This window comes from Daktulosphaira vitifoliae, unplaced genomic scaffold (assembly GCF_025091365.1).
Source record: "Daktulosphaira vitifoliae isolate Bord-2020 unplaced genomic scaffold, ASM2509136v1 Scaffold_1, whole genome shotgun sequence".
In the NCBI taxonomy this organism is placed as follows: domain Eukaryota; kingdom Metazoa; phylum Arthropoda; class Insecta; order Hemiptera; family Phylloxeridae; genus Daktulosphaira; species Daktulosphaira vitifoliae.
Genome location: NW_026099572.1, coordinates 14,938,411 through 14,961,824, shown reverse-complemented (window position 1 = coordinate 14,961,824; position 23,414 = coordinate 14,938,411). Strand labels below are relative to the sequence as shown.

Below are 23,414 nucleotides of genomic sequence, written 5' to 3'. Positions count from 1 at the left end.
AAAATAGCATATTTTTGCATACGGTAGTCATTTTCACCATGAAGACAACTCCAGAGGTCAAATTTTTTTTTTCAAATTAAAGTATATTACATAAGCTTTAATTTAAGATATATATAAAAGTGTCAGTATTTCCGGAATACTTTCAAAAATTAAATTGAAAATATCCTAGTAACAATACGCATGTTTAAAGTTTTGACTCCCCTTGTTAAAGGGGTATGATCCGATTTACAAAAAAAGCGTGCCAGATGAAAAGGGTATATAAATATTTATTATAAAAAAATAATAATATTGATCCATACATTTTTCCAAAAGTTATATAAAATATAAATTAAATAATATAAAATATAAAATCCAAAATTTTTTCACGGAAATCGTACGTTTTTCTTTAACATTGATGTCCGTTTTCACTACGAAGACATCTCCAGGGGTCAAATTTTTTTTTTTTCAAATAAGAGTATATTACATTAGTTTTAATTTAAGATATATATAAAAGTGTCAGTCTTTCCGGAACATTTTCAAAAGTTATGTTGAAAAAATTAATTTTTTGTGAAAAAGTTGTCATTTTGAATCCCCTTTCTGTGGGCAGGGAAAGGGTCAAATTTATAAAAAAAATATATAAAACGATAGATAAATATCTAAGGTGTCTATAAAAAAAAAATTATATTGATTCGGTCATTTTTAAAAAAGTTATGGCAATTTTAAGTAAAAAAAAATGAAAAAATATCGAAAATTAGCGATTTTTAAATTTGTAATTTTTTGGGGGATTTCCCCCGTTTACGGGGAACGAGGGAATTTTTTTCAATTTTTGAGGGTAATGTCTTCGACTAGATACGATTTGTGATCTTTTGACATATTGTTCATCAAAATCGGTCCNATACGATTTGTAATCTTTTGACATATTGTTCATCAATATAGGTCCAGCGAGCACTGAGATTGTGCGTTTACAGACACAAAAAAATAAAAAAAAAAACACATCATAGTAAAATTAATACCTTCACATCGAAGCTAAAAATTAAAATTATTATTATTTGAATTTTTCAAAAATGATATTTTTGTAATTATACTATATAGCTTTTTTAAATTGAATTATTCTATTTCGTCAGTATATTTTGAAATCGCATAATATGAATTTTTTTGGCTGTTTGAATAATTTATTAAATATTACCTGCCAACTTAATTGCAATTCTATGCAGGAATAATAAGATGTATTGCAAAAAACAAATCTGGTCAAATATTGATTCTTGGTGAATTTAAATATAAGTATCCAAAATGTTCAGAAAGTATTTTAAATTCAGAAAATATTTCTAAATAATACAGTTGAATATTAAGTTACTTCCTTTATAAAGTTTTTGTTCATAAATATAAAATTATTGTTAGAGTAAATTACATGAATTTATTCACGAATTTATTGATTTAAACATGATCAAAAATTTACTTATTGCTTTATGCCTTTTAGTAAGTAATTTTATTTGTTAAAGTTTATTGATTAAAAAATAATATACATACATAGCAATGAAATATTTTAGAATATTTTAAAAATATTTTTAGATATAACCAGAATATCTTAAAACATTTTCATAATATTCTCAGATTATATTTTGGCAAGGAATATTACATTCTCACAATATATTTTAGGTATATTTCTGAAATATTATAAAAAAAAATATTTCGACAATATTTAGCAGGATGTCTTATGAATATAAATAAATGATATATTTATCGTTATTTATGTATAATTATTAAAGACATCCACACATGCAAAACATTAATAATTAGTTTAATTTAATTACTTTGTCATATTAATATAACAACAATAATAAAGGAAACTATCGTACATCTAGATAATATTTTAAAAGTGATTCCACTTATCATGAATTACTTAACATAATTAGTCAAAAATAAAAATTATATTAATATTATAGCTTCGATGCGAAGCTGAGAAAGTATTGGTTTTACTAAGATCATCGACCAATTTTTTAAAATTAAACACTATTTAAAGATTTGCATCGAAGCGTTTTTTTTTTTTATAGTGATTTTAATCACTGTCAGATATCATTATACTTGATCCATCTATGCCACGTCACCACTGTGCTGGGTTTTTTTTTATTTGTTACTTTTACGTATAATGTTTTTAAACAAAAAGAAGAAGAAACTAAGTTTCTTAATTTGTCAATCATAAAGTCTTTTTAGCTTCGATACGAAACTGAGAAGGTATTAATTTTACTATGATGTGTTTTTTTTTTTTTTTTTTTTTTTGCCTGTGATCGCTCAATCTCAGTGTTCGCTGGACCATTACCCTCAAAAATTGAAAAAAAATCACTCGTTACCCGTAAACGGGGGAAATCCCCCAAAAAATTACAAATTTAAAAATCGCTAATTTTCGATATTTTTTCAATTTTTTTTACTTAAAATTGCCATAACTTTTTTAAAAATGAACGAATCAATACAATTTATTTTTTATAGATACCTTAGATATTTACCTATCATTTTGTAAATTTTTGTGAACATTTGACGCTTTTCAAGCCCACAGAAAGGATTTCAAAATAGTAACTTTTTTACAAAAAATTAACTTTTTCAACTAAACTTTTGAAAATGTTCCGGAAATACTGACACTTTTATATATATCTTAAATTAAAGCTTATGTAATATACTTTAATTTGAAAAAAAAAATTTGACCTCTGGAGTTGTCTTCATGGTGAAAATGACTACCGTATGCAAAAATATGCTATTTTTGTGTTAAAATTCTGGGTTTTGTATTTTATTTTAAAATACATGAAAAGGGGAGTACAATGATTTGGATAAATAATATATAAATAAAAAATTAATATAGCATAGAAAGTTAAACTTATTTAAATTTGTTTGCTTCTTTTAAGTCGAGAAAAATAACTATGAAATTTGAACTAGCTTAAATAGCTAATTTTTTCAAACGACGATATCAATGTACGGTTGCTGAGTCGGTAAAACTTGTGTTTTATATGCTAGGAGTACAAGATTTCAACCCGCGTATGGCAATGAACTTTTTGCATTTTTTCTTAATTCTTTTTAAGTTAGAATAAATTTTCAACTGCTTTGATTTTTATCTCATTTAGATTCAATAACTTCAATAAAGATCAAGGATCCCATCACTGTAGTCGCCACTCGCGAGAAGAAGTTTTTTATTCATATTAAAATTATTTTACTTTATTTTAAGTTTTAGCTTCGATGCAAAGCTGAATTTCGACAAAAAATAATTGACCTATATGACTAAGAACCACCCTAGTATTCATATGTTATAATTATAAATCGGGATAAAATTAAGGGAATAAGTGTTACTGTTGTTTTTGAAATAATCTACCAATTTCTTAAAATTAATTAAAATTAATATCTACAGATTTGCATCGAAGTGTTTCTTATGATAGTGATTTTAATCACTGTCAGATAACATCTATAGTTGTCCTAATTATGCCTCGTCCATACTGTGCCGTGACCCCACTGTGCTACCGTTTTTTTTACACCTATAAGGTATAAGGGATGAACATAAAATAAACTTAAGGTTGAAAAATTGAGAGAAGCATTAAACTAAACTAAAAAAATTAAATAATAATTAATATCATTTTTTTTTTCAATTACTTAACTGGTTTAATTTTGTGTATAATTTAAACTTTTGAAGGATGACTTGTAAAACTTGTGCCATACTTTTTTCAATAATCAAATTAGTTGTATTTGTATAGTCTGTATCATTGTTACTTCTAACAGCCTCTAAAAATATATGTTTTTGTTTGTATTTATAATTTTAACAATTTACATTAAATAGTAACTATAATAATAATAGTAACTAATTAATGACATGGTTAAAATTTCTAAGAAAAATACTATTTATTTATTAATACATGACATATTCGACCAACAGAGCCGTAACAACGTGACTTAGTAACGAACGAATAAAGTAATAGTTTCTAACCTAAATGTAAAATGAATTAAAATAAATGTAAATTTCCAGTTTGAAAAGTTTGAACCGGAGAATTGTACTATTCTTACTATAGTAAAATACATTTTTTAGGGTTTTAAGTTTCAATGAACAATAATAAGATATAATTGCGTTGATAAAATTAAACAAATTTTAACTCGATAGGCCTGCAAATAATAGCAATAAGGTTTTTTATTGTCTCTGACTTGTCTAGTTTAATTGAATTAAGTTAATTAAAATTGATACTAATTAGAGAAAACTGTTGTTTACTTGGAAAAGATTTAGGAATTAGTATATATAACATCCAAAGATGTAACTAAAGGAACGCAAGGGGATGGTTTACCTCTCTTAAGTTAACTCAATTGGTCAATAAGATATATATTTTTAATATTTAAAAAATTATATTGATATTATAACGTATAAATATTTCGAGTTAAATATTCTATATTTATTCACATTAATATATTTTCATAATATTAATTAGCAAATATTTAAAAAGATATATTTTAAGCATAATGTAGAAATACTTTTAGTGTAATATTCTGTATTTGATCTCTTTAATATATTCTCAAAATATACATAGACAAATATTTCGTCTGCATATTGTAAAAATATTTCAAATAGAATATACTTTTTTATCATATTTATGAGATATTGAAACAATATTTACTTCAAAATTTTTTTTTTTAATATTTTGACAATAATAATATGTGAAAATTGCTATGTGGGTATTAAAAATTATTAAAATTTTGTTTTAAAAAGGAACATGACATTTATCATGTTTCTTGCACAATTTAATAAATTGTTTAATAACTATTACGTACTGATCATAATTAAAGAAAAAATTAATAAAAAAAAACTTTTACATATATAGAAATTCATCTCGGCAATATCGGAAGAAGAAATCATACAATTAAATTATTTAGTAACTTGTAACACAAAAACCGCTATAAATAATATCATGAAGTGTTTAAAAAAAAATCTTAAAGGTAAATGGGTAAGCTAAAACAAGGCTTGAAAACGTTTTTATAACGTTATGATTATTAATAATTACGTATTAAAACGTCAAAAACAATACAACTATAACACAAGAAACGTTAAATATCAATAACATTTTGTCTGTATTATCATGATATCTAATATATAACCTTTTGAATAGTAAAAAAAAATTCAAATATTAGTAAGGAAACGTTTAAGTAAAACATACCATTAACAAAACAAATTTTAAAATGTATAAGGTAAAAATTAAAATAATTTTTTAATTTTAATCCCTGATTAAACTACTTTTATAACTTGTGCTATCAGTTGAATTATGTAGTTTTGACTAATTTAATTTGAAATTTTATATTTTTATTCAATGATAATTATAAAAGTGTAATAAATATTTTGCATTTTTGAAAACGCAGGTATCATAAAACAGCTAATACCCTTTGTTTTTATTGAAATATTATACATATATGAAAAAAAGTTTATATATCTGTCAAGTTATTAGCAAAAAATTTATTGACATGTTTTTTTTAGCTTCAATGCGAAGCTGAGAAGGTATTAATTTTACCATGATGTGTTTATTTTGTTTTTTTGTGTCTGTCACTGAATATTTTCAGCTCTCATTGGACCGATTTTTCTCAACGATACGTCAAAGATCACAAATAGTATCTTGTTGAAGATATTACCCTCCAAAATTGAAAATTTTTCCCTCGTTCTCCGCAAATAGTGAAACTGTATATATATTTTAATGAAATCAAATAATAAAAAATATGATTTAAACATTTCTCAAGAATGAAGAAAAATTAGAAAAGATTTATTAAGATTACATATTTGTTAATTCAACAGCAATTTCGATATATTAATATTGTCAAAATATAATACAAATATAAAATAGTAGTATTTAAAATTATAGCTCATAAGTTGTTATCAATCAAATATTCTAATATTAATATGAGTCTTCATATTAATATTATTAATAGTATTCTTTTATTAGAAAAACTCAAAATATATACATTTAAGAACTATAATGAGGAGTAAAACAATATTTCCTTTATAAAATAACACAAAAACCCTTTTATTATAATCTAATATAGCTTTGCTTCATTTTAAATTTATTTATTTAAGTAAAATAATGCAGGATACAAATATAACAAATCCGATGAAAAAAATTTAATTTATAAGGCACATTACACAAGTCATAAGATTTTATTTGCAAATACCGATATAGCTTCGATATATAGAGAAATGAGAGATATTATATGCAAGCACGAAATGAATTGTAGAAAATTCGTTGAAAAATGTTTTAATACATTTCACCAAGATTTATTATGTTTAGATAACATAAAATGTTGTATTAAAATCAAGGTAAAGTATTCAGAAATAATATTTAGATGATTATAATGTATTTTGAATTCACATATAAAATTTTGCTGTATAATTTTATTTTGACTACATGTATTTATTTTTGTATCCTTTTATCTCATATCTGTGACTATTTTCCAAAAATTGATTAGCCTTTAAATATATTGAGTAACTTAAATTGTACTTTAATTACTTTAATATTAAAAAATAGAGCGAATTTGTACATTCGCTATTCATTATTCATATATACATTCGTTATTGCAAATAACTTATAGTATATTATAGTTATATTTAGTATTCTTAAAAAGTGAAAAATAACATAAATTTATGAAAAAAAATTATTATCTATCTAATGTTTTCAATATTATCTATATAATTTTAAATATGGTTAACTTTTGATATTAATCGACCCTTTAAAAACTCATACCCTAGTAAATTTTTTGTCAATTTTACTTATTTTTGAAAAACGCAAAATGTCTTTTAATTTTAAGGACGTCTTATACAAAGTGATATTTTTGAACTGCAAAAAGCATAGCATATCATTATAATTGGGTTATAATTTTTGGTAGATGACAAAAAACCAACTTTTCAAACATATAATTTAAAAATCGAAATTTAATTTTAAATCAGCTTTAGAATAAAAGTCACAAATATTATACTAATAATAACATGTGGCAAATAGACTTCTATGAATTTATACATTTACTTACAGGCAAAGTTAAGTGAAGAGCAAGAGGAATATGTTGACAATTTAAATGATCGGATTACTAAACAATTAGAAGTAAGAATGATTTTACATTTAATTATTCGTTTACGTGACATGGAATTAAAATGGTTCTTATCATAATCTTGTTACACATCTTTATGTTTCAGTTTACTGTATATTTATACAATAAAACGAGAAATTTCTAATGACATTTTTTTTTCCTCATTTCTCATATCGCCCAGGTGTAAATATGTTAGTAACATCTGATATATTTAGACAAAAGTTATTTAATGTCAGTTAACTTCAGATTTATTGTCAAATATCAGTCTCAATACCCAATTATTGCTGCCTAAACAACCGCACGTCAATAATTTGTCTGTTTATTCTGGATACCTTTCCTTATCTTGTGTCTTGTACATTGTCTACACCTTGTACTTCAGACTTCAATTAAGTACATCAGGTATTTGTATCTTGCACTTTCTCTGCATCTTGTACTTCGACGATTCTATCTTGTCCTTTCTATATCAACGGCTATTTTACACTTTCGATAGTACTGAAGTGTCAGACAAGTATATAAATTAGGGTGTCTCTTATTTTTCAAATTTTGGAAATTTTTTCGGCTCCCTCCTAGATTTGTGTATATACATATAAAAAGCGCCTACAAAAAATTTCAGCCCGAACAAATAAGTTTAACCCGTGCCGACTTGGGGTTGAAAATCGGCAAAAATGGGTACTTTATTAGTTTTTAGCAATTAACTTGTAAATTAGCGTTCTCACAAAAAGAAATTATTGAAACTAAATTGTAAATTTAATTGTTTTGTATATATTAAGTCCTAACAGTTTTTCTTTTAAATCCATTAGTTTTCTAGAAAAATGTCAAAATACATAATATTTCATACAATTGTCGAAATTGGCATATTTACGAATATTTCATCATATCTGACAAACTATATGTGATACGACCTAATGTTTCATACAACAATAGTTTAAAATTAAATTATACGAAATAAAAGTAATAAGTACAAATTTCATTGACCCGTTCGTTATATTGCTATAACTGAAATTGTGAACATAAAATTTCTTTTTCGTGTAAATAAAAAACATGAGTATTCCAATTACTTGTATGCAAATTTAAAAAATTAGTATTGATATCGAATCATTTAAAAAATTGCATACTGCTCTTTGGCAATCTTTATATCTCTCTTCTTTCTCTTGTAATTTTTTGTCGATACCACCTAGACAACCAATTTAACCAGGGAGTCTTTGGTTCATTAAAATTTGTTCATTGGTAACTACCTTAATCAAATTTAAAGCATCGGCTTGAGCGATATCAAACAAATTATCGAAATTATTCATGAACTCAATTTCTTTTACTTTAAATGTTTCTTCAATTTTGTAAGAATTCTTTTGTAAAATGAGCCACTTGTCATAAAAATTAACTAACTTGTTTACACAGTGAAGAAATGCACGAGTAGGAATTCTAGGTTTGTCCAAAAAAATATTACACTTGCGAATAGTAAATTCTACACTCTTTCTTATAGTAAGATTAAAAATTCTAAATTTATAAAAAAAAACTTTTAGAACTTACCCAATGGATGGAAGTTTTGAACCTAAAATTTGAGTAGTCAAAAACCTTAACAAAAATATTTTATTGTCATTTTGTAATACAACCGACATTTTTACGTACACTAAAATAAAAAAAGTTAGAGCATTATTAAGTTAAAAATATAAAAAAAACGGTAGCACAGTGGGGTCGAGGCACAGTATAGACGTGGCATAGATGAGATAAATATAGATGATATCTGACAGTGATTAAAATCACTATCATAAGAAACGCTTCGATGCAAATCTGTAGATAGTGTTTCCTTTAGAGAAATTGGTGAAATATTTTAAAAGCAACATGAACTCTTATTTCTTTAATTATATCCTGATTAGTAGTTCTTTGATTTTAAAATATAATATATGAATAAATACTAATTATAGTTTTTAAATTTAGTATGAAATTGTGAGGCCAGCTATGATGTATGGTTAATAGTGTTGGGCGGTTGATAAGAAAGTAGAGCAGAGAATAAGTGTAGCAGAGATGAGAATGCTTAGTTGGATGAGTGGAGTGACTAGAGAAGATAGGATAAGGAACGAGCATATAAGAGGAAGTATAGGTGTTGCGTCAATCGTGCATAAGTTGACAGAAAATAGACTTAGATTGTTTAGTCATGGTATGAGGAAAGAAGGATCGAAAGCTGTAAGAACAGTTATAGAAATGAATGTTGAAGGAAGAAGAGATAGAGGAAGACCAAAAAAGAGATGGAGGGATGCTATTGAATGCGATTTGAGGACAGCTGATGTGAGCGTAGAAGATGTGGGAGATCGTGTCAAGTGGAATCTTAGGATAAGGGTGCCCGACCCCAAGTAGTTGGGATTAAGGCAAAGAAAAAGAAAAATATTACCAGAAATTCCGGTGGCAATTGACATAATATGATTGTTGTTTCGGAATGTACAATTTAGCGTTTAGTTGGGTTTAAATAATATAGCGTCAAATCAATTACCTACTCTATCGGTTGTATCTCAATATACACTACACTTTAATGATACAATAAATAAATAAACTCACACATACACACATATGCATTTATAACATTGTGTCTAATGTAAGTATAACATGATAAAAAGTAACCGTAAAATGAAAAAAATGGAATATAAATTTTATTACTCATATTAAATGTAATGTAACTCGAAAAATATTTGTTTAAATGAAAAAATATAAGATTATATTTTTATTTATAATTGTCTTTTAAACAACTTTTGTACGAAACTTTTTTTTGTAAGTTAAATATTTTTTGAGAAAGAAATTAAGAAAGCTCATATTTTTGAACTTTTGCGAGGATTTAAAAAAAAAGCTCAATTCCAATTTTGAGGACTATTAGTATGTCATTATACATATTTTAATTCAACTTTTAAAAAAACAAAATTTTTTCCGCAATTTTTCCTTTGTTGACAGGCCTAGATGTCAATTTTAAACTTGTAATTGAGCTAAAAGTTATGGTAATATATTCAATTTATTTTACTATAAACTTTCATAAATCTTTATCAAAAATTTTTCATCAACTTTAAAGAACCAAAAAAATAGGTTAAAATTGAAAATTTGGACTGATTATTTTTAACATATTAAAAATCAAATCAGTAATAATTTGAAAACAAATTTTTTTTTCTTTTAATTATTATTTTATATATATAATTAGTAATAATATAAAAAATTAGAAGTGATAGAAATAGTCTACTTGCAGATTTGAAAACAACGCGAAAATTTGATTTAGAAAAGTATATTTTTGCTTCTGATGAAAGTTCCTTGTAGTCCAGTGCATTTTTTTATAGTAACAAACAGTTTTTATTGAAAATTATTGTATCAAGCCCTTTAAATTTTTATACACGTAAAAGTAAAGCAAAATATAACTTCTTTATTATTTTTATAATTTCTCCGTTTAAATTACAATATTAAATATCAATTTCATACTAAATTTAATAATTATAATTAGTATATATTCAAATATTATATTTTAAAATCAAAGAACTACTAATCATGATATAATTAAAGAAATAAGAGTTGATGTTGCTTTTGGAATAATCCACCAATTGCCTAATTAAAACAAAAAAAAAAAAAGTTTGTTGGGAATTTTTTCTGCTATTCTGCAAAATTACTCCTTCGTTGACTAGAATGAATCATTAAATAGAAAATTTTATGAGAATTAAAACAATGTTATTTTTAAGATTAATATGCAGTCAGAAAGTTTTATAATTATTATTTATTGTAAATTTATCAGAAAAACTCATTATTTTTTGCATTTTTATCGTAATAGAACACTTAAATAGAAATCATAGTAATCATTTCTAAGTAATTTTTGATATTTAAAAAGATTCTACTATTGAAATATCCAGAACTGAATTAATTTTAATGATTTACTTTAACTAAAAAAAAAAAAGTTAATATTTTGAATCCCTCTTGTGGGCAGGTAAAGGGTTAGATTTATAAAAAAAACCAAATGATAGATAAAGACATGCATCTAAATAAAAAAAAATATACTGATTTGGTCATTTTTGATAAAGTTATAACAATTAACAAAGTTATAAGTTTTATACACTGGACTACAAGGAACTTCCATCAGAAACAAAAATATACTATTCTAAATCAACTTTTCGCGATGTTTTAAAATGTGCAATTAGACTTTTTCTATAACTTCTAAGTTTTAATATTATTAAAAAATAGTTTTTACATATAAAAAAAAATAATTAAGAACAAAAAAAATTGTTTTAAATTAATACTGATTTGATATAATATTTAATATTAATTTGATTATTAATAAGTTAAAAATAAGGAAAATGACATATTTAACCTATTTTGTTAATCGTTTAAAGTTGATTGTTGTAAATGTTTATAATAAAAAAAAAAAATTTATTTTACCATAACTTTTAGCTCAATTGGTAAGTTTGACATTGACATAATTAAATAGAAAATTTTATGACAATTAAAAAAATTGTATCGTTAAGATCAATATGCAGTCAGAAAGTTTTATAATTACTATTTATTGTAAATTTATCAGAAAAGCTCAATATTTTTTTGCATTTTTATGGTAATAGATAACTTAAATAGAAGTAATAGTAATAATTTCCTAGGAACTTTTGTTGTTTGTTGAAAAGATTCTATAATTGAAATATTGAGAACTTAATTAATTTTAATGATTTACTTTAACTAAATGTACCAATCAAAACAAAGTTGTTAAAAAGATTTACTCAATTGAGTGTATTATAAAATTTGATTATATTTGTAAAAATCAATTGTTAATTCAGGAGAAAAAACAATCATTTTTTTTAGAAATGATTTATATAGCAACATGTTACAAAAAAAAATTGTAATATTATAGTCTAGTAGTAGCACACACAAATAGAGTAAAAAAATTATTAAATTACAAAGTAAAATGATTTAATTTTGTAGTTGAAACCTATCATATCAAACTTCATTCGTTAATAAATATTTTGAAAACATTAGAAATTAATGATTTTAATTGTCTTTATGGAGACGATGTAATAACTAACTGTTTAATTGATAAATTAGAATTTTTTTTTCAATTTTTGAGAGTAATATCTTCAACTAGATACGAATTGTAGTAATTTGACGTATTGTTGAAAAAAGTAGGTCAAGTTAGAGCAGAGAAAATAAATGATAGTCACAAAAAAATATCTTCTCGGCTTTGCATCGAAGCGAAAACTTAAAATATAGTAAAATAATTTTAATACGAATAAGAAATTTCTTCTTGCAAGGGGCGACTAAAGTGATGGGATCCTTGATCTTTATTGAAGTTATTGAATCTAAATGTGATAAAAATCAAACGAGTTAAAATTTATACTAACTTAAAAAGAATTAAGAAAAAATGCAAAAAATTCATTGCCATATGCGGGTTGGAACCTCGTACCCCAAGCGTATAAAACATCACTTTTACCAACTCGGCAACCGTACGTCGATGGCGTCGGATGAAAAAATTGGCTATTTAAGCTAGTTCAAATTTCAAAGTTATTTTACTCGACTTAAAAGAAGCAAACAAATTTAAATAAGTTTAACTATCTATACTATATCAATTTTAATTTATATAATATTTATGAAAATCTGTACTCCCCTTGTCAGGTATTTTAAAATAAAATAAAATACAAAACCCAGAATTTTAACACAAAAATAGCATATTTTTGCATACGGTAGTCATTTTTACCATGAAGACAAATCCAGAGGTCAAATTTTTTTTTTTCACATTAAAGTATATTACATAAGCTTTAATTTAAGATATATTTAAAAGTGTCAGTATTTCCGGAATACTTTCAAAAATTAAATTGAAAATATCGTAGTAACAATACGCATGTTTAAAGTTTTGACCCCCCTTGTTAAAGGGGTATGATCCGATTTACAAAAAAAGCGTGCCAGATGAAAGGGGTATATAAATATTTATTATAAAAAAATAATAATATTGATCCATACATTTTTCCAAAAGTTATATAAAATATAAATTAAATAATATAACATATAAAATCGAGATTTTTTTCACGGAAATCGTACGTTTTTCTTTAACTTTGATGTCCGTTTTCACCACGAAGACAAGTCCAGAGGTCAAATTTTTTTTTTTCAAATTAAAGTATATTACATAAGCTTTAATTTAAGATATATATAAAAGTGTCAGTCTATCCGGAACATTTTCAAAAGTTAATTTGAAAAAGTTATACTTTCTATACGCATTTTAAAAGGTTTGCACCCCCCTTGTATAAAGGGAAATGGTTCGATTTTAAAAAAAAGTATGTCGAATGAAAGAAGTATATATAAAGTATTTATCATTAAAGAATAAAGTTGATTCATGCATTTTTTAAAAAGTTATAGCAACATAATGTTAAAAAATGTAAAATATAATATCAAGAATTTTTTCACAAAAATAGCATATTTTTGCATACGGTAGTCATTTTCACCATGAAGACAAGTCCAGAGGTCAAATTTTTTTTTTTCAAATTAAAGTATATTACATTAGCTTTAATTTAAGGTATATATAAAATTGTCAGTCTTTCCGGAACATTTTCAAAAGTTAAGTTGAAAAAGTTAATTTTTTGTAAAAAAGTTACCATTTTGAAACCCCATCCTTTGGGCTGTTAAAGGGTCAAATGTTCACAAAAATATATAAAATGATAGGTAATTATCTAAGGTATCTATAAAAAAAAAAATTATATTGATTCGGTCATTTTTAAAAAAGTTATGGCAATTTTAAGTAAAAAAAATTGAAAAAATATCGAAAATTAGCGATTTTTAAATTTGTAATTTTTTGGGGGATTTCCCCCGTTTACGGGGAACGAGGGAATTTTTTTCAATTTTTGAGGGTAATAACTTCGACTAGATACGATTTGTGATCTTTTGACATATTGTTCATCAAAATCGGTCCAGCGAGAGCTGAGATTGAGCGTTCACAGACACAAAAAAAAAAATAAAAAAAAAATAAAAAAAAAACACATCATAGTAAAATTAATACCTTCTCAGCTTCGCATCGAAGCTAAAAACAATAGGAAGCAGTTGAACTGAATACGTGACGTAAGCAACTTAAGTGATATAAGTATGAGTTTGCTATACCTATTGCGTTTTGTAATAAATTTACGTTTCCAGAGTTATTAATAATTAAAAAATAATAACAATCCAGTCATACCATAGTATTATCGACGTAATTGCACGATAAGTGTTGAAATGTACCAGATGATAACTAATAGAATCTAAGAATAAAATTAATATATTTAGTAAAAATCGTAATATGACCGATCTATTTCAGTTATAGCAATAAAACGATCGGTTCAATGAAATTTGTACTTATTACTTTTATTTCGTATAATTTAATTTTAAACTATTTTGTATGAAACATTAGGTCGTATCACATATAGTTTGCCAGATATGATGAAATATTCGTAAATATGCCAATTTCGACAATTGTATGAAATATTATGTATTTTGACATTTTTCTAGAAAACTAATGGATTTAAAAGAAAAACTGTTAGGACTTAATATATACAAAACAATTAAATTTACAATTTAGTTTCAATAATTTCTTTTTGTGAGAACGCTAATTTACATTACATTACAAATGAATTTACATAGTATCTCATTTTCACCATAAAGATGAAATAAAGTCCGAAATTTTTTTTTCCCCATATTAAAGTACATTACATTAACTTTAATTTAAGATATACAGGGTGTTCAGTAAGTCAGGAAACGGGTATCTATTGTTCTCATTGTTACAAACAATGAGAACAATAGAAAACCGTTTCCTGACTTACTGAACACCCTGTATATAAAAGTGTCAGTATTTCCGGATCATTTTCAAAAATTAAGTTAATTATGTCATTTTGAATCTCTTCCTGTAAACAGGTAAAGGGTCACATTTATAAAAAAAATATACAAAATGATAGGTAAATACCTCATGTATCTATAAGAAAAAATTGTATTAATCCATAGATTTTTAAAAAAGTTATGGCGGTTTTAAGTAGAAAAAAATTTAAAACAAACTTTAATTTGATATACAGGGTGTTCAGTAAGTCAGGAAACGGGTATCTATTGTTCTCATTATTACAAACAATGAGAACAATAGAAACCCGTTTCCTGACTTACTGAACAGCCTGTATATTTAAAGGACGCAGTTATTTCAGAACATTTTCAAATATGTAATTTTTTTTGGAGATTTTCCCCATTTAAGGGGAACGAGTGAAATATTTTCAAGTTTTGAGGGTAATGTCTTACTATTAGATACTATTTATAACCTTTTGACGTATTGTTGAAAGAAATTGGTTTATTTTTGAGACGTTTTTATAAAATATCCCCATAAGTGGTCGTATATTCTGATAACACTAGTTAAAGCGCCGTTGTTCTCCCAAATGCTCAGTGTCAATATGTACTGCATGATACTCATTTTCTCAGAAACTATTAAAAATTTTAAATGATCGTAAAGGAAATTAATGAAAGATTTTTGTTAGAAATTAAATTAAATATACTTGGATTCACTCATCTTCACGTTAAATGCTCTGCGGTACTCGTTTAACAACACAAAATGTATTTTAGTACATGACATATGATTTTAATTCTAAGATGTTTTAGCATACATAAAGATGTTATTTTTGGCCACTTTTCGATTAAGCGCCATTCTTAAACACAACTTTTCAACCTTATTTAAAGCTGTATCATCAGATAATTCAGATAGTGTATCATCTCGGTTATAACCGACATTTATCGTCATGGGTCAAAACATAATTGATTTTATTAACTCAATACTTCATTTTTATCTATTTTTGTATATGATGTTTTTCTTTATTATTATTATTTGGCTCGAACAATTTTCTGACATTATCGAGGTTTTTTTAAATTTTTCTTGTCGAAATTCCGCCTGTTCAAGTTTTATGATAATTATCTGGAAAGGGTTACAAAAAAATACAGATACACAAAAAAAATTAATAAAAAAAAAAGTAAATATTTTTTCAACTTTGCATCGAAGCTAAAAATTAAATCATTAAAGGTAAATTATTTTAGTCTTAATAACGTGTAATACGATTTAATTAATGCCAATATTAAATAAAATACTTTTCAGTAAACATTTACTGTTTCATTAAATTTATAGATAATTTTATTTTTAATACGTAATTAAACAAGATTAATAAAAAAAAAATTTTTTATGTACAGGGATCCATTTCGGCAATATCTGAAGATGAAAAAATGCAATTAAATATAATATTAAATTGTAACAGAGAAACCGCTATAGATGATATCTTGATGTGTTTTGAGGAAGATCTTAAAGGTAATTTGTGTAAATTACAACAGGGCTTGAAAACGTATTTACAACGTAATAATTATTAATTATAACATTTTAAAACGCCGTAATATAATATAAATATACCATGTAAAACGTTAAAATATCAATAAGTTTTTTCCGTCAATTACAGTTACATTTTATGCTACTTTATTTTGCACATTTCTTTAAATACTAAACAAAATTTTATATTAGTTAGTTGTATAACAAGACAGAATATAATTAACTATATGAATTATTTCAAAATATCTTATATCACAAATTTAGATTTAAATTTTTATTATAATGAGTGAATATGTTAGGTGGTTGGTTACAGCTCGTAATGGTGTATATTTACAACGAACATTCGACCCACGCTATATACCGAAATTTGATTTAAAATGCTTGTAACTCAATAAGCATTAAAGTTATTATCAATTTATCAAAAATTTTTATAATAAAATGGCTATTGAAAAATTGTTATTTTAACAATTAAAAAAAAAGAGATATGTACATTTATTATTTAAATAAAATAATAAAAAAAATAGGATTTAAACAAATCCCAAGAATGAAGAAAAATTAGAAAATATTTATTAAGATTTCGTATTAGTCATCACAATAGCAATTTCGATATATTAATATTGTCAAAATATTTTTACAAAATAATTTTTAAAATATTTTGAAGCAAATATTGTGACAATATCTCAAAATATAATACAAATATATTATATTGAAATATTTCCACTATATGCTAACAAAATAATGTTTTAAATATTTATTTATGTATATTTTGAGAATATATTAAAAAGAATAAATATAGGACATTTAACTTGAAATATTAAAAATATATATTTTGTTGGCCAACTGAGGAAACTTGAGAAAGGATGAGGTAAGAGATGAGGAGTAAAACAATATATTTTTTTTTTAATTATTGAGTAACACCAAAACTCTTTTATTATAAATTAATAGACCTTTGATTAATTTTAAATTTATTTATTTAATAAAAATATTGCAGACTACAACTATAACAAAGATGATGAAAGTATTTTTAATATGATAACAGACATTAGTCATGCAATTTTATTGGAAGATTTCGATATAGTAAACCAATATAGAATAATGCGAAATAATTTATGCAATGATAACGAGGAATGTAAAATGGCCGTTGAAAAGTGTTTTCATTCATTTTACAAAGATTTATTTTGTAGAAATAATCGAAGTCTCAGTAGTAGTGCATGGGTAAGACATTCTAAAATAAAATCTAGATAATTAAAATTTATTTTTAATTCACATTTAAAATTTTGTTATATGATTATATTTTTACTATATGTATTTATTTTTGTATACAAATTTTCAATGATTTGTTTAAACTAATACTAGTTCAATGCTATAAAATTCAACTCAATAACTTATGTAATTTATATTAAAGTCAGTATAAACATTGGAAAAGGTTTTAATGACACGTTAAAACTTTTAAAATAACAGAGTAAAAAAATAAGCTGTTTAATTATTTTTGTGTTATCAATTTATTGTTATCACATGTAAAAAATTCAATACATTTTAAAGATTATATATCAAAGTATTCGTTTTTACATAACGTTTCTTTTTTTCTATCTTGACTTATATTGAAAAAATCACTTGAAAACTTATATAGGTTTTTATATCTTTTTATAGAATATTCTTACAAAATTCGAAATCAAATCTATAAAATGCTATGGGCCATCTGACTGACATATCTACCATTGTGCTCTTTAAAATAAGTCTTCCAATACTTGCAAAATCTATAAGTCTGAATACATTCTCACTAGTTACATCATCTAGGCTATGGTTACCAATCGTTGACGTAAATACGTTCTCCTTCGCTAACTTGGCATTTAAGTCCCCTAGGACTATCCTAATTCTACTTCATGGCATTTCATTGAGTGTGCGTTCCAACTTAGAGTCGAAAGAGTAAACACAAGAGGAGAAGGACAATTCTCCTCTTGATAAAATAATTTACACATTTATTTTTTTGGTTACCTTTAATTTCATATTATTATTGAACTATTATTACTAGCTATGTAATACTTTTTAAATTCATTCCTTATGCCTTGTAAAGGTGTTAACTTTCAAGTAGGAACACAAATTTTTAATTTATATATATAAAAATTTAATGTTTTATTTCTAATAAGCAAATAATCTTATATTAAAAACTCAAATGTCATTCACTATTAAAATAAAAAACCCAGCACAGTGGGGTCGCGGCACAGTGGTGACGTGGCATAGTTGGATCAAGTATAATGATATCTGATAGTGATTANGTGGCACAGTGGTGACGTGGCATAGTTGGATCAAGTATAATGATATCTGATAGTGATTAAAATCCCTATAAAAAAAAAAAACGCTTCGATGCAAATCTTTAGATAGAGTTTAATTTTTAAAAATTGGTGTATTATTCCTAAAGCTACATGATCTACTAGTTCCTTATTAATATCCTGATTAAGATAAAGTATTTCAAATGAATAAGAGATTATTAAAAAATATTATTTCTCATAAAAAATTGTATTGGTCCATATATGTTTCAAAAAGTTATAGCACTTTAAAGTAAAAAATGTAAATTATAAATTCGAGAATTTTCACACAAAAATAGCATTTTGTAGCCGTTTTCACCATGAAGACAAGTCCAGAGGTCAATTTTTTTTTTCAAATTAAAGTCCATTACATTAGTTTTAATTTAAGATATATATAAAAGTGTCAGACCTTCCGGAACATTTTCAAAAGTTAAGTTGAAAAAGTTAATTTTTTGTGAAAAAGTTGTCATTTTAAAACCCCCCCTGTAGGCAGATAAAGAGTCAAATTTACAAAAAAAATATACTAAATGATAGGTAAAGACATCAAGCATCTATAAAAAAAAATAATATTGATATGTTCATTTTTGAAAAAGTTACGGCAGTTTTTAGTAAAAAAAATTGAAAAAATTTCGAAAATTAGCGATATTTAAATTTGTAATTTTTTTGGAGGTTTCCCCCATTTACGGGGAACGAGGGAATTTTTTGAATTTTTAAGGGTAATGTCTTCGACTAGATACGATTTGTAATCTTTTGACGTATCGTTGAAAGAAATCCGTTCGGTGAGAGCTGAGAAAAAGTGGTAACAGACACAAAAAAAAACACAACACATCATAGTAAAACCAATATCTTCTCAGCTTCGCATCGAAGCTAACATAAAATATTTTATTAAGCTCAAAATATTTTATAAAATAAAGATGCCACCCATACATGGCATAAAGGATAAATTTAAAAAGTTTTACATAGCTATTTAAACAATAATAATATGTTATTATTGGTAACCAAAAAAAAAATTACATTTAAAACTATTTTTAAATAACATTTCAAATTTTACTGTTAAACTATGTTATGAATTGATGTATTTTTATTTTTTATCTTGCTAACACACTTCTGTATCTATTTTACAAAATTGATTAACCTTTAACCTTAAAAATTTATTGAGTAACTTAGAGTAAATTGCACTTTATTTTTGTATCGCATATAACTTATATTTATATTTTAGTTACAAACTAAAGTTATATTTAGTATTCTTAAAAAATGAAATATAACATAAATTTATGAAAAAATTGTATTATCTATATAATTTATTCAATATTATCTATATGATATTGTAACTACTAAACAATATTTTAATAGCATTTTATGCAAAATGATATTTTTTGGTTGCAAAAATCATAGCTAACCATTTAAATGTTTTTCATTTTTTTTTATCTAAAAAACACTTTTTTTTAAACATATAATCCCAAAATCGAAATTTAATGTCAAATAAGCTTTAGGTTAAAAACCACAGATATTATTTTAATAATAATAGATGACAACAGATTTATATGTACTTACAATTTTTATTTACAGAAAAAGTTTAATAAAAGTCAACAGAAATATTTTAAGGAATTATATAATGTGATTGCTATAAAATTAGCAGTAGAAGAATGATGTTAAATTGAATTACTCGTTTACGTGGCAGTTCACTAAGGTGTTTGTTATCATATTCTTTTTATTAAACCTATATTATTAAAATAAACAAATTTAAAAAATGTTAATATATTTTCTGTATGAAATATAAAATTGTAGCCATTTTGTGCTAATGTAGACAAGTGCTTGTTACCACTTTTAGCTATGTTTTCTTTACATCATTAATATATCATAATTTAATTGTATATTATAACTTTGTGGACATTTTAAGATGGTATCCAGTTATTATAAAAGAAGCTTTAGAAATTATTAAAAAAATAAATAAATGAAAGCTTATTGTTTCTTGTATCTTCTTTTTTCTAGCCTTTATCGCAAATTCTTGGGATCGGCCATCCTTAGTCTAAACTTCCACTTGACAAGATCTCCTATATCATCTACGCACACATCAGCCATCCTCGTATCGCATTCAATAACATCCCTCCATCTCATCATCCTCTACTTTTAATTCCTTAAACAATAATTACCATAACTGATCTTACATCTTCTTATTCCTCTCTCCTCATTACATAACGAGAGGATAGTAGTCAACGCCCCTACGACGTCCTCTTCCACTATCCACTCCTCCACGTCCAACAGCATGAACGCCACGGACATTGATGGGCGATGTACGCGGACGTCCATGCCACTCAGGGCCTCTCTGACCTTGGCGGCCAGCATGTCGGCCTGGGCAGCGGTACCCCAAACCTCCAGGAGCACTGCTCCCGACTTGGTTCTGCGGGTACCGGAGACAACGACGCCCAGCACCTGAAGGTCAATATTCGCCATGACCCTTTTTATAATGGCCGAATATTGTTGGCCCTCTTTAAGAAGACCAATAATAATGGCCTCGGTTTTCGGGGCCCTCGCCCTAATTACGGGCCTTCGCGTGGTAGCGGGAAACCCAGGGGTCGGATGGGGGTACACCATCGTGTTAGGCGTCTTCCGTCGCTTGATCACCTCAGACCAAGTGGCCGGCGGCGGTACCACAGGTGCTGCCACAGTCTGGGGCGGCGGACCCGGCAGAGGCGCTGCCTTTACTGTAGCGGGTTCCCCTCCCTTGTTACCGCTCTTCGACCTCTTCCTGCGCCTTTTCTTAGCCCTCTGGCTGTGCTCATCGACACTCTCTAAAGGGTCATACTCCTTTACCCTTTCCGGGGCAAACGGACGCCCATCGTCCAGGTCCCTCTGCATCATCCCTAATACAGTGGACTCTGAACTCCGGAACGCCTCAGCCGTCCGGAACGGGCCACACGGAAAACAATCCGTTGTCGACTCCACAACCCCCATGCAATGGAGCCAGTCGACCCATCGAGTAAACTCCGATTGGGTCAGTGGCATATCATCGCGGAAGCAATCACGCACGCCTTCCCAATCGTCCACTATCTATATAATAAAACCACCAGCAGTTTGGAGTTGATGGAACAACAAAAATAAAAGTAACAAAATGTATCAAAATTAAAGAGATAAAATACATTAATATACCCACCTCAGAAGTACAACAAAACACCTAATATGGGATTTAAATTTTGTAAAAGTATTCCCGGGAATAGAGAATATCATAGATTTTTATCAATTAGTAACAATACCATAAAAAGTCTTAAGATATCATTAACTGATACTTATGAAGACACAATATTCTAACTACTAGAAAAACCATGAATATTTATTAAAATATTTTACAATACTATCATAATAATTTTATTTATTTATTTTTTATTTTCCAACTAAAATAATGAGTTTTATATTTATAATGTGTCTAATAATTATATTGAATTATAATATATTACATATACAATGATATATAAAAAAATTTTAAAAATGTCGTTTGAAAACAACAAAAAACTGTCATTAAATTATTTAATTTTTACTGATTTTCTAATGCTAAATTTTACATGTTACACATTTTTCTCAAACTTTTAATTTTTATGGTGTATAAAGCAGATATATATCTACAAAACTAAAAAAAAAATTTTTTAGAAATTAGGTCCCCCAACAGATATATTGCACTTTGATACACGTATTTTTATCAAATTTCCAACTTTGTAAGCCTCTAAATCCCAAGATAATTGTTTTTAATATTTGAAATTTAGTTGAAACATAGATTATACACTATATAATACCACATGTAAAAATCACAATAAAATATTAACTTCTTAATGGTTTAAAGTGAGCTCAAAAACGTCAATTTTCTCAAAAAAGTGCCATTTTTTGAAAGTCATTTAAGTTTATAATTTCACATTAATTTTTTTTTTTTTTAATGTAATCTTTAAGTTATAATAAGGTCAATCCTAAAATTTTAATTCGATTGTGTTAATATTTAATAATCTGTGTGTTTTTTAACGTTCTGGCTATTTTCAACATTTTTTACATTGAAATAGCCATAAAAATCGGAAGGTCATAAAAAAAAAAAAAAATTGTTTTAATCTAGTTATAGCACAAATAATGAACCCTAAAAATTTAAGGAAAATATGAGGTGGTCGTGCAACCACTTCTGGATGATTTGGCATGGATTGACCCTATTACAAAATGTATTATTATTAATTTTTCTTGTATTTCTTTGAGCTCAAACATGGCTTATATTTACTAGTTTTATGTGTATTTACATTTAAATAATCATTTTTCTAAATTGAATTTTTTTATTATTAATATTACAATACAATTTAATTATTATAATACGAGTAAGGTCAGGATAGGTAAATGTGAATAGTGGTAATTGTAAATGAGGCACCGATAATCAATGTGTCCACATTGCGACGGGATGTATTTATTACATGTTTAGTTCGTATTTGTTCCGTATCATCGAGTAGTGGAAATTCTCAATAGATTATTTATTTTTAAAAATTAATTGCACAAACGGTGGCAGATCCACATAATCCCAATTCCACAATATTATATCGATTATAAAATTGCATTTACGATAAAACGATATTTTGAAAAAAATACAAGTCCAAAAAAAAATTATAACGTTCATAGTCGCGTGAGGGTCAATATGACCCATTTTAACTTTGATGGATATTTTAAGTCATACATTTTTTTTTCGAAGGTATTTATTTATGAAAATCTATTCAATATTA

The 23,414-nt window shown here is 25.7% G+C and overlaps 1 protein-coding gene across 3 annotated transcripts; it reads left to right on the top strand.

Moving 5' to 3' along the window:
- Positions 1–1,289: 1,289 nt before the first annotated feature.
- LOC126902655 (uncharacterized) lies at positions 1,290–20,431 on the top strand. 3 transcript variants are annotated; one of them, XM_050680142.1, is made up of 7 exons: positions 1,290–1,455; positions 4,821–4,935; positions 6,072–6,298; positions 7,008–7,076; positions 16,237–16,351; positions 17,358–17,581; positions 20,242–20,431. In XM_050680142.1, the coding sequence occupies exons 1-7, from the start codon at positions 1,420–1,422 to the stop codon at positions 20,320–20,322; spliced, it is 867 nt and encodes a 288-aa protein (XP_050536099.1). In that variant the 5' UTR covers positions 1,290–1,419; the 3' UTR covers positions 20,323–20,431. The 3 variants fall into 3 exon arrangements, with proteins under 3 accessions (XP_050536099.1, XP_050536116.1, XP_050536108.1); XM_050680151.1 differs by lacking the exon at positions 4,821–4,935 and having other exon boundaries at positions 1,331–1,455; XM_050680159.1 differs by lacking the exons at positions 4,821–4,935; positions 6,072–6,298.
- The last annotated feature ends 2,983 nt before the right edge of the window (positions 20,432–23,414 follow it).

What these genes read in the sequence shown, in the direction of transcription:
- LOC126902655 (XM_050680142.1), top strand. Translation starts at nt 1,420, where the DNA reads ATGATCAAAAATTTACTTATTGCTTTATGCCTTTTA. An exon ending in TTTAAAAAAAAATCTTAAAG is followed by an intron (nt 4,936 to 6,071) that starts GTAAATGGGTAA and finishes AAAATAATGCAG; the next exon opens with GATACAAATATAACAAATCC. An exon ending in AATGTTGTATTAAAATCAAG is followed by an intron (nt 6,299 to 7,007) that starts GTAAAGTATTCA and finishes ATTTACTTACAG; the next exon opens with GCAAAGTTAAGTGAAGAGCA.